The sequence below is a fragment of the Sinocyclocheilus rhinocerous genome, unplaced genomic scaffold, assembly GCF_001515625.1.
Source record: "Sinocyclocheilus rhinocerous isolate Xijiao unplaced genomic scaffold, SAMN03320098_v1.1 scaffold358, whole genome shotgun sequence".
In the NCBI taxonomy this organism is placed as follows: domain Eukaryota; kingdom Metazoa; phylum Chordata; class Actinopteri; order Cypriniformes; family Cyprinidae; genus Sinocyclocheilus; species Sinocyclocheilus rhinocerous.
In genome coordinates, this window is record NW_015650700.1 from 1,170,039 (window position 1) to 1,181,518 (window position 11,480).

The 11,480-nt window shown below is 37.3% G+C and overlaps 1 protein-coding gene across 1 annotated transcript in view; it reads right to left on the bottom strand.

The window, feature by feature from the left end:
• LOC107712328 (ras-related protein Rab-23-like) overlaps nucleotides 1-7,745 on the bottom strand; it is an 11,061-nt gene extending 3,316 nt beyond the window's left edge. Inside the window, exons 1-6 of the mRNA XM_016517553.1 lie at nucleotides 7,313-7,745; nucleotides 6,478-6,629; nucleotides 4,659-4,887; nucleotides 438-523; nucleotides 215-371; nucleotides 27-109 (exon numbers count right to left, since the gene is read on the bottom strand). Coding sequence (XP_016373039.1) covers nucleotides 27-109; nucleotides 215-371; nucleotides 438-523; nucleotides 4,659-4,813 — 481 coding nt within the window. The 5' untranslated portion in view covers nucleotides 4,814-4,887; nucleotides 6,478-6,629; nucleotides 7,313-7,745. The remainder of the gene's footprint in view (nucleotides 1-26; nucleotides 110-214; nucleotides 372-437; nucleotides 524-4,658; nucleotides 4,888-6,477; nucleotides 6,630-7,312) is intronic.
• Between the last annotated feature and the right edge of the window lie 3,735 nt (nucleotides 7,746-11,480).

The window sequence follows — 11,480 nt, forward strand, 5'->3', positions numbered from 1 at the left end:
GTGAACTGAAATGCTTTATCGCTCACACTCATTGACGTTCAGATCTTCTTTTACTGACGTCCGATAGAATCTCAACTTCAGCCTCTTAGCGAGACCTTCAGCCTCCTCACTGAAGCAACAACACAGAAGGTTTGCCATCGGCCACATCAATCTCTACCGTCGCTGATACTGTGCATTAAACAGCATTACTGAACCCTGATTCTTTTTGTCTTACTTTTTGATAACCGTGTCGTCCAGCAGATCGATTTTGTTCTGCACCAGGACGGTGGGAATGTCTCCGACCTCCATCTCCACTTTCTCCCTCCAGCTGCTGATGGCCTCAAAGGATTCTCTGTCGGTGGTGGAGAAGACCAGCACACAGGCCTGAGCTCCTGCAGGAGCAAACACACGTCACAAACCTGCTCAAGGCCTCGAACCTCACAGCCAAACGGTCTCACCTCTATAATAGGCCTTGGTGATGGCATCAAACTCCTCCTGTCCTGCTGTGTCCCACAACATCAGCCTGACGTCCTCACCGTTAACTCTGAAACGCATGTAATGTAAACCTGATATATGCATTGGGTCAATATCTAAAAGACTGCTGAAATACATCAAATAATTAGGTGAAAAACAAATAATGGTAAAATAATTTCCCTAAATCTTTTTGGGCCGCATGTCAGGTCAAGCAGGCTTACAACTGCAATTCACATCTGCTTTCATTCTCAGTTTGACTAAGCATTGCAACAGATGAAGCCACTGCCAGCTCATTTGTTCCTCGTTTCGTTTTGTGTGTACAAACAGTAAACCGCAGAGATTTTCTCTGGCATTTACTGCCGATGACACGTCTCATGTTATATTGGAAAGAGACTGATATCCAGGAACTACTGCTAAAAAAGCAAGAGGATGTTCTTTTCCCAAGGGGTTGCCTGAGCGTCACCACGTGTTATTTGTCATGAACAATATTTAAATGCAAACAGGACGACTGCTCGTTCGGAAGTGTTTTGTCGTCTGCCATGACAAATGTGAGCCAGATTTACTGGCATTTATTTCTGTTTAAAAGTTGTGAATGATTGAGGCTTTGTTTGTATGTATGAGTTGATTACTGTACCTACTGTGCAGTCAGTGCTGGGTAGTAACTGATTACATGTAATCTGGATTATGTAATCAGATTACAAAAATTAAGTACTTGTAAGTAGAGTATATTACATTTTAAAATGCCCATAATCAGATTTCAGTTACTTTTGTATGGATTACATATCGTTCTGGACAAAAAACATTTCAAACCTGGAAGACTTTGGGTGTGTCATTGCTGTTTCCATGTTTATTAATGTTTGTTCCTGTAATGAACATTCCCATGTTTTTGTGAGCCAAACTCCTCAAATAAAATAGTTCCTAGTTAATATTTCAATAATTTAGATTTTTACCAACCCACTGCAGTTCTTACATTAAACCCAGTTTGGGAAACCCTGGTGTAATGTAATTTTTAATGCATTTTTTGATGTTGATATAAAAAATTGAATATATTTTCTTTAGTGCTGTAAAAATTAGTGTTAACGCAGGCGATTATTTTTTTTCAGTTTAACACGTTAAAAATATTTAACGCAATTAACGCAGGGGCGGAGCTAGTGTTGGCCACCCCACACACAACTGTAGCACATGCTCTTCAATTGCACGCACAAATGCAGTGGCGCACGCTGTTTATAATTTCATATTAAAGCGCAAAAGAAACTACGAGCATGCAATATCAGTTAAGTCATGAAGTTACTTAGTAGAGACTTTAAGACCTGAAGCATGTTAGCAAAGGTAAAGAGATTTGAGAAAATAGGATGCGTGTCAGATCCGCGTGATGTTCAGCAGCGGCAGCTCTTAAAGTAATAGCAGCCAAAACAACCTAATAACCAGCTGCTGTGATGTCTTTTCATCAAAGAACTAAAGAAAAAAGAGGAAATCAATAACCTTTGTAGCTTTAAGGATTCAAATTTAGATTTAAATTAGAATTTAGTGTTTGATAACTTTATTCAATTTCTGTATATTTCCTACTTGCTGAAGGGCACAGGTAACTAAATATGACATCCATTATAATGGGTTTATGTGAAGATTGTTTTAAGTTCACATAAATTAGAAGATATTTTAAGTAGTCTAATAAATGTTCAGATTGATAGCTCTCAATTATACTGTAATGCTGAATGCCTATAGTCAATGGTTAAATATTAGGAAAAAGAACATTTCCTAGAGACATCAGTAGTACTGGTATCAGTAGGCGCGTTTCCATTACCCTTCAAATTGCACAAATTGAAATTGCGAATAGAAAATACGCCTAATGGAAACGCACAGAATGAGGCAGGTCAATTTCATAAAAACGTCCATATATCGCAAAAAAGTTTACACGCTTGCATGAGGTGGTTTTTCAGGCAATGCGAAAAAGGAATAATTAGGCAAAAGGTTATGTTTTAGTCGCATAACATTGGTTAATGGAAACGCCGTCATTTCACAATACTTTTTTTATTGACATTTATAAAATATCACCAAAGTTTTGCGCAAATCTGTAATGGAAACGCGCCTAGTGATACTCTCCTGCAGTCATAAAACAAATATTAAAAATATAATGCATGTTGATTCTACATTAATTTGAAGATTGAATGTGAAATTATTGCAATATAAAAGTATATTTAAAAACTGTATATTTGAACAAATGTTAGGTGGGATTAATCGAAACAGCACTCATTTTCTTTCTTTCTCTTTGCTTTGTTTTATTATATCAATGTGGTACATTTAATGGTAAGTTTAAAACAAGTTAGATTAAGAAAAGTCATCTAAAAAGTATTCAGAATACATGACCTAAAACGAGTAACCTAGATTATGTTACTAACTATGGTTTTCATCGTGCAATCTGTAATCAGTAACAGACTACAAATGGTAAGTAATCTACAATCTACTGTGTGTAGTACATACTACATACTCCTACTCATTTCTAAAAAGCAGTATATGAAATAGAGTTGGGCGGTAACTTCCAAAATCTTCCTATGAGAATTAATCACAGTAACAGTGTGTGTCAAATGGGTCAGTCCATTTCAATTGGCTCAAAAAATGTCAAGTTGGTTGCTTGACCTTTTTTTAAACATTTTATTTTATTATTTTAGTTTAGTGACTCCCTTTAAATGTGCTGGTTTTGCAAAACCACCAGTTTTTCAAATTTGTATTATACTGGTTTAACAACATTTTTGTGTCATGGCAACAAAGACCATTTTGGCAACAAAAAATGTTGGTTACATGAATGTTTACGGAAACAATATCTCAGCTCAGGATGGTCTGATTTTGTGAAAATCTATGGCAGCTGTAAACTTATGACTTTCAGATTCCACTGGTTACGACTAGTAGAAATCGGAGGTAAAAACCTTCTTTATTCGTGTGCTTATAATAATGTTCAAGCAAGATCCAATGGTCCACCTGAGATGGATTAACCCAAACTGGTTTGTATACTACATAACTTATGATAAAGCCTATTTATGGATAATCTAGTGAATTAAATACAAATAACATACTTATTTAGAACTTGAAGGACACAAACCAACAGATCAGATTATTCATGACAAAGGAATAATGAGTCTTATCTTGGGGTTGAAAAAAAAAAAACTGTCAAAATAACCCAATGAAAAGAATAGCTCAGCCTGTAAATTCTGATTGGATGGGCCGTATACGAAGCTGTTGTAAAACAGCAGATATACACACACCTGTGACCACATCTCACTCGATTTCTGTACTGATGTTGTGACAACCACTAATAACTAAACAGCACTCAAAATGTCAGAATGATTCAGATGGCCAATCAAATCAAAGAAGGCGGGGTTTACTGTTAACGGAGACCGAAAATGAATTCCAACATGCCACCTCAGTTTTAACAGTGAAAGAGTGCAAGGTAATATGTAATGTAGCTAAACATGTAATATTTGACTACTGTTTAACGATTTTAAACGACTGACATTATTTAGTTCATAACTGAATGTGACGTGACAAAAAACATTAATGGAGCTGATTTGGCATATTACACAGCTAAGGTAAGCACTGAATGTGTGCATATAAAAAAAAAAAAAAAGGTTTATTTGCAAATAGTTGAATGAATTACTTCATAATAAAGTTATTTTCTTTATTCCCGTAACTCCCTTTAAATCCGTTAATTCCTTTAAACCACTATTAACACGCCAAAAATGTGCTTTGGTTCCCCACAATGTTTAATACATGTTTACAGATTACTCATGGTTATAGATTTTAAAACTCACATCTGATATCGCTTCTGGTTCATTTGTACAATGAAGGTCAAGGTGAATGCATCTCGAATACATATTCCATGTAATATACTCTTGTGTCTGTCTATACTACGCATTCTGACAAATGAAGTAGATCATTCACACAAAAAAGTGTGCAAAAATACTTTGCATTAGTAATGTCAGCATGCTATCCAAAACAACTTCTTAGATTACTCGGTTTCTAAAGAAATGGTTTTCTTCTTCCAGGTAAAAATGGCATTTTAAGAAACTGAGCAGCAAAGACATGAAGCCAGCCTTAATGCGGTCCACCTGCCGAGCAATAAGGTTCAAACATAGAAACCAAAGAGCGCAGACAATAGGAAACCTATAAAAGCATTTCAAAGCGACCCGACTGAAGCGTAAAAGCATGCTTACATGATCTGTCTTTCCAGAAAGTCAACCCCGATGGTCTTTTTGTAGTCCTTCGTGAAGATGCCCTTGCAGTATCGCTGGATCATACTGGACTTCCCGACCGCTCCGTTCCCCACCACCACCACCTTGATGGCCACTTCCATGTCCTCCTCCAGCATGGCTGCGATGTGCCTGTGCTTTCACCTCACTCCGGCCCGGCTCACTGCTGCTGTAGGATCTTCTCAACTCTAGCCTGTTTTAGGAAAGCAGTTGACAGATCAGTCATAATCCCACACATTATGACACATCAGGTGTTACTTCAATGCACATTTTCACCACCTTTGCTGACAGGATGCAAAAAAAATGGCATCATTGTCGTTTCCTGCATCATGATCTAGAGACGTGATCTATTAGTCCCTGAGGGGTTTGGGTCAGTTTGCATTGAGTAAGAGCCTGCTATATGGGTCTGGGCTGTGCTTACCATGGCTGGCTTCCCACTTCATGATGCATGGTCAATTGATTTATTTTGAAGATTTTTTGCACTGCAACTTTATTTTCGTAACAAATAAGCCCATTTGTCCCCAAATTCTCTTTACTGTAATGCATCTGGACTTTTAATTTTGAATTTATTTGAATTCCTATTATTCCCAATGGTGACCATGAGTAATATAATGCAAAGATGCATCATTGAAATCAGCATTAGTTGCAACAAGTTCTACCATAATGATACTAGATTTTAATTATATATTAAAATGTTTTTTTTTATTGTAATGAGAATTTGGGTGAACATGTGCTTAATTGTCATGAAAAATAAATTCACAAGGAAACTAAAAAAAGATTCCTTTCTATAAACAAAGTGGAAGTTCTCTCTTTCTTTTGGGTTTGGTGAGAAACCTAAGCAGACATGTTTTTGACAGGTCTCATGAGGTTCACCCATAAAGGCCCAGCTTTTACCCTCAAAATAACCTGGTTGCAAATCAACAATGCATTCAACAGTTACAACAATGAAAACTGGTTAAATTTGCTAGAACAACTGCTGTTAACATAGTCTCAGTAATAAACAGGAAAATAACAGTGCTAATCTGGCCAAATTCCCTTATGAAACAAATTCACTTTTAGCTGTAAAGCAGCTCTACAAAAGATAATGGTGCCATTATGCAGCTCAATTCAGTTCGATAACAGAGCGAATGTTGCAAACCTCATTAGTTATGACGTGAACTCAGCTCAACTCTAAAGCAGCTCTACAGCAAGGACGGTGTCATTATTGAGCTCCAGTCAGTTCAGTGTTTGATTCAGTTCAGTTCAATAACTGTACGGTTCATCAATTCGGAAACAAGTTCATTTCAGATCCAAGCAGCTCTACAGAAGACACTAGTTTTGTCCGCAGCAGGAGTCTTGAACTTGAACGCAAAAATGCAATCCAAGAATGCTGGATAGATAGCAGCGCTTACATATTAGGTTACGTTCCCGAGGCCTCCCGCGTTTCTGTTGGGTAACTAAATACAGTAGCCAACCTGAGACAACAATAACATGCATGAGCCCTTCACAGCAGAATCTCCACAGGATCAGCCTTCATCAAATAAACTCGCAAAATTATGCCCTCATTAGATTCAAACCCATATCAGATCCTTCCAAATATTGGCCAATGTTCCTAATTGTATTTCATTCCTTCAACTGTATGAATGTTTTAATGCATGAATACAATGGTTCTTTTTAAATGCCATAAATATTTTCATCATTTAATGTTTTATTTATTTATTTAACTTGACTTCTACATTTATAGATCAATGTAGCCTAAACCAAACAGATATTTTAAAACACATGAAGAAAGCATTTGACTGACAAGACTGGATTCCCTTGCTTCCGTTTGGTTCAGCTTTTAGAACAAAAGCCGGATCCCAGCGTTCGTTCTTGACAGGTGTTTATGAGGTCTGGCTGTCTGAAGGGCCCACTGCGTTACTGCCATGGCACTGAGATCCACGTAACCAAGGAAGTCTGTGTGATATACAGAGCGCAGTCAAAACACACACATCCCTAAATACAAACGTACGAAAGAACCCCATCTGCCTGTTTAAAGCCGCTGTTGGTGCTCAAATTACACACGTCACACAGGATTGCATGTGTTGCAGCAGTCAGTGTGTTTAAGAGATTGACTATACTTCAAATAATGGAGGGTTCGGCTCATATCAGAGTAGCATCTGTATCTATCACCATCTGTATCTATCACCAAAGGCCATTGCAAAAAATACAGTTTACCAAATTCATTTACCATGGTATTAGATGCTACTCCAAGTTACTTCAAATAATTCCAAGGAACCCCCATATTTTTAATGTAATTCAACCCAACCCAAGTTCTTGTGATTTAAGTATTAGCAGCATGTAATTACTTGCATAAGGTTAGGGTTTGGTTTAGGGTTAGTTGGTGGTAACTCTGCGCAGCTGTTACTATAGTAAGTAACGTTCGATGTAACGTGTAACAAGGACACGGCAAAAGTGTCACTGAGACCAATACTGTGATATCACAGTTATATAACAGAGAGTAACAGCATGATACTTTGTTATGCAGACGTACTGAATGATTACCATGTTTATGCACCATGGTATTTAGACGGAACTTCGAATAATACCATGGTACTCTGTGTTCAGTGACAAAAGAGATGTTTGCAGGATGGTCTCACCTGCATTCGTGTTACCAGGTTACATTGTTTCCTCTTTGAAGATCCGACACGGGAATAATCGTGAACGCAGAGGATCCAAACACAGCGCTCGAGCGAATTATGAGTCCAAACACATCTGCTGAATGTAAACAGAAGCCAGCAGCAGCTGTATGAGCGAGCTTGTTTTGCGTTTGCACAGTTTATCAAAGGAGTGGCCTCCTCCTCCTCCTCCTCCTCCTCCTCCTTCTCCGTCTCCTTCACTGCTCTCTCTGTGTCTCTCTTACACAGACTAACAATCCCGCTTGGATACTCCAGAGTCAAACGGGCTCTGAGGAAGCAAATGTCCACAGATACAGCAGCGGCTTGGCGTGCTTTACGGTCATTCGCGACCGTGCGTCTGATCTGTTGAGCGGCGGCGGCAGCAGCATGAAGCGCGCGATCACTCGGAGACAGCGCTCTGTCGCCAACCAAACAGACCCTTTCAAAATAAAAGCCTGCCTTGACTTTTCAGAACTTCAGCACAGCTGGAACAATGCAATACAATGAAAAAAAAAATCCATCAGCACAAAGAAGAGCTGTTCCCATAAGAAAACATGGAAGACTTCAGATTGCATATATGTTCACACGTCACCCAAACAATAATGGAAAAACCATAAGAAATGATCAGCACACTTTGATTCATCAGCAGCTTCAAACATGTGATGTCTCATCCAATTAGGATGTGTTGTAGCTAGGGACGTAACGGTATTAAAATTTCTTATCACGATTATAGTGACCAAAATGATCACGGTTATCAGTATTATCACGGTTTGTTAAAATGTGCTGGAAATGTTCAAAAAGTACTGACACACAAATCATTTCACCAAGTTTTACATTTAAAATCAACAAACAACAAATAAAATTCGTTTTTGTTTGCATAACTAAAACAATAACATTGCCAATGATGTCCAATGTGTAGAATCCACATAAGCTTGTTTTTCATCAACCGGTCAAAATTTACAGCAGGGCGTGCTAATTCGGTCCGTTTTTTGATCGACACACCTATCACTTTTTAAGACTAAAACAAAAGATGGCTTCATTGTTATTCTTAATTAAAAAGCATAACAACAATAAAACAGTAAGATACAATGACAAACTAGCTTATAAAACGTTTATTAACAAAAACGAATAAGACGAGGCATGGCATACACCACATGCTGTATTATATACCGACTAATAAATTACAGAACGTTTAGCAAACACTGAGGAATCAAATAAATAAAAAAGAGAGCCTCCATAGCATAACGTGAGGTAAACAGCAAAGATAACAAGCTTTTCAAAATGAAAAAAAGAAAAGTAAAACTAAACTTGCTGTCGGTGACAGTGCTTGCATGTTTTTGTCCCACAAGAATACCAACATGTTCACCTTTGGTTTAAGAAGCGGTCTTTTACTTTACTTTAGCATGAAACCCATCCATCGTTTCCTCAATATTCGCGTCATTTTTGCTGCACACAGCTTCGCGCTCCTGACGCGGCGAGTATAAACCAGAGTCTACACTCGAAGCGCTGCGCAGCTCAAACGAGTCGCGCGGTTTCGTTATGCTTTCAGTTTCGTTTGCCGTTTGATGTTTCTCACATGCAACAGAAATGTAGCGCTTATGAGTTAAACAAGGCAGTGGTCGCGCCAGTGCGACCGCACACAAAATTTAGTCGCACCTGCAGAAAAAATTATCGCAAAATGCGCCCATCTGGTCGCACACTGGAGCCCTGTGCAGTACAGTATTTATTTATCCTCAGTTGTTCAAATCGCGGTAATCGAATACAGTTATAGTGATAATTAAAATATGAAACGGTAATACTAACCGTGGGGTGTTTTATCACGATTTATCGTCAAACCGGTAATCGTTACATCCCTAGTCGCAGCTATCCCTTTTTATCATTTTTATCATATTAAGAAAATAATCTCATCAAAATGAAAAATTGCATTTTTAGGGAGTCATTAAGAATAGTTTTATTAAGTAGAATTAGTTCTATTAAGAATTTCAAACGATAAATACAGTTTTGTTTTGGAGCTCTTGTATTCTAATTAGCATGAAATAAACATGAATGAACATCCGAGGGCGTGTTGAAAGATTCACTAACTTACTGAACAGCCTCATGCAATCACTCAGTGAGTGTTTCAGCCGAGGAAAGACAGCAGCTTGAAAACACTGTAACCTCAGAAAATCCATTCAGTGTCCATAAACTAGGGAGAAAAATGTACACGAGGAGAATTTTGCAAAAAATACATTTATACTATTTTTTACTCAAATAATTACTCTTTTTTTATTATAGTTAATAAATATGTAGATATAACGGTATTATAAAAATGGTATAATATGAACTTGTATACCAGGGGCGTAGGCAGCAGAAGGGCCTGACGGGCCCACTCTGATGAAAGGCCTCCCCAGTTTATTATACACATATAATATTTGTTAAATAATTATTGTTTGATCTATTTTAACACAATTAGAGAACTATTATAACATGTCAAATAACTAAAATAAATCAAATGAGTTTGATTGGCAGCAGTGTTAGCCAATTGTTATCCAGGCTGTTTCGGTAAATGTAAATGTAAACGAATGTAAATTCGTGCGTGTTCACCCATTCAGTTGGACTGTAATTTGCAGCTGTGTTAGAAAATGTTAGAAAAACAGCAGCAATGCATAATTATGTAAAAAAAAAGACTTTTAAAATCTCGCATTGACGAGGGAGAGAGCCCGTCCATCAGTCCGCACGCGCGAACCGGTTCATTCTGTGAAGCCGGGAAACACTGTCAGGCCGATTATGAATGTCATTTGAGCTCAGTCAGTGTTTTCAGTCGGTGTTCAAAGTCGTTTGGTATGCGGCGTCTAAAGAATTTAAGACCAGCTGTTGCCAGTCGTCCTCACATTAGCCTATTTATTTATTTATTTTATAAATGTTGTGACTGACGCCGGCGATTAACTGCACCAGTTCCTAATTTGTAGGCCTGTTAATTTAAATAACGAATTAACAAAAAAAAAACAAAAAAAATCACAAACATGACATTTCTGAATAAAATAATTTTATACACTTTAGTTATATCTAATTTGGCATTTTCAATTAAGCCTGTTACATTCTCCTTATTAGCCTATTAGGACTATTATTAATATTAAGTTACTTTTATTCTTAAATTAATATTAGGCTACAATTAATTTGTCCCGCAATAATTTCATAGCGCATCACCGCATAACTGACGCGCTGCGAGGATAATAAAGATTAGGCTAGCTTACTCCTCATTGAAAATGTTTTTAAAAAGGTAAAAAAAAACAGGTTTATTATACAATGAATTATAGGTCTATAATTAAAATTATTAACACTGCAATCATCAATGTGTACATTTTTTAAAAAGGTCTTTCAAAACAGGTTTATTATACAATGAATTATAGGCCTATAATTAAAATTATTAACACTGCAATCATCAATGAAAAGGCTTTAGGCCTATTTCAAGCACCAACTTTTTTAAAAAGGAAAAAAAAAACCTGTTTAACACGAAACATGTTTCTTCTCTCTTTATTTATTTCTTCTTTTAATTTTTTCCCCCACTAGCCTATGTTCGAGCCACAAGAGAAATATTATGGGAGTAAATTAAAACATTTAGCTCTATGGCTACCATAGCATTATCAGCATAATGAAGTAGATTCGTCTCTCGTCGTCTCTGAGGGAATATGCGCCGTTAATGCAGCGTCAGATACCGAAAGCGCCATCAGTTTTTACTTTCACTTTCTAGTGAATCGACTGAGATTAAGAGGTTCGTTCACCACATAACTCTTGCGCAAAGTTTGCACGTTGCTTGTGTGATATCCATTGGCTCGCCTTCATGGTTTAAAACAAATATTTACAATATTTCCTCATTTGCGGTTAAAACTTCTCATATGAATGGCTGCATGACATGTATAATTCAGTTTAGACAGTTTAGACAGTGTCAGTAGATGTTTAGCATCCCTGGTATGAAAATGATCGCTGAGAGACGCTGGCGGAGTGAACGAGGCTTGAGAGAGTTGTGAGTGAGCTATTATAAGCGTTTTTGGACTTGTCTTTTCCACTTAATTTAACACTTTAGAAAGTTAATAAAGTAGGAAGTTGCCGTTTAGAGTCTGCGATATCTTTATCTTATCTTATTTGCAAAAGATTGGAAATAATTTCTTTC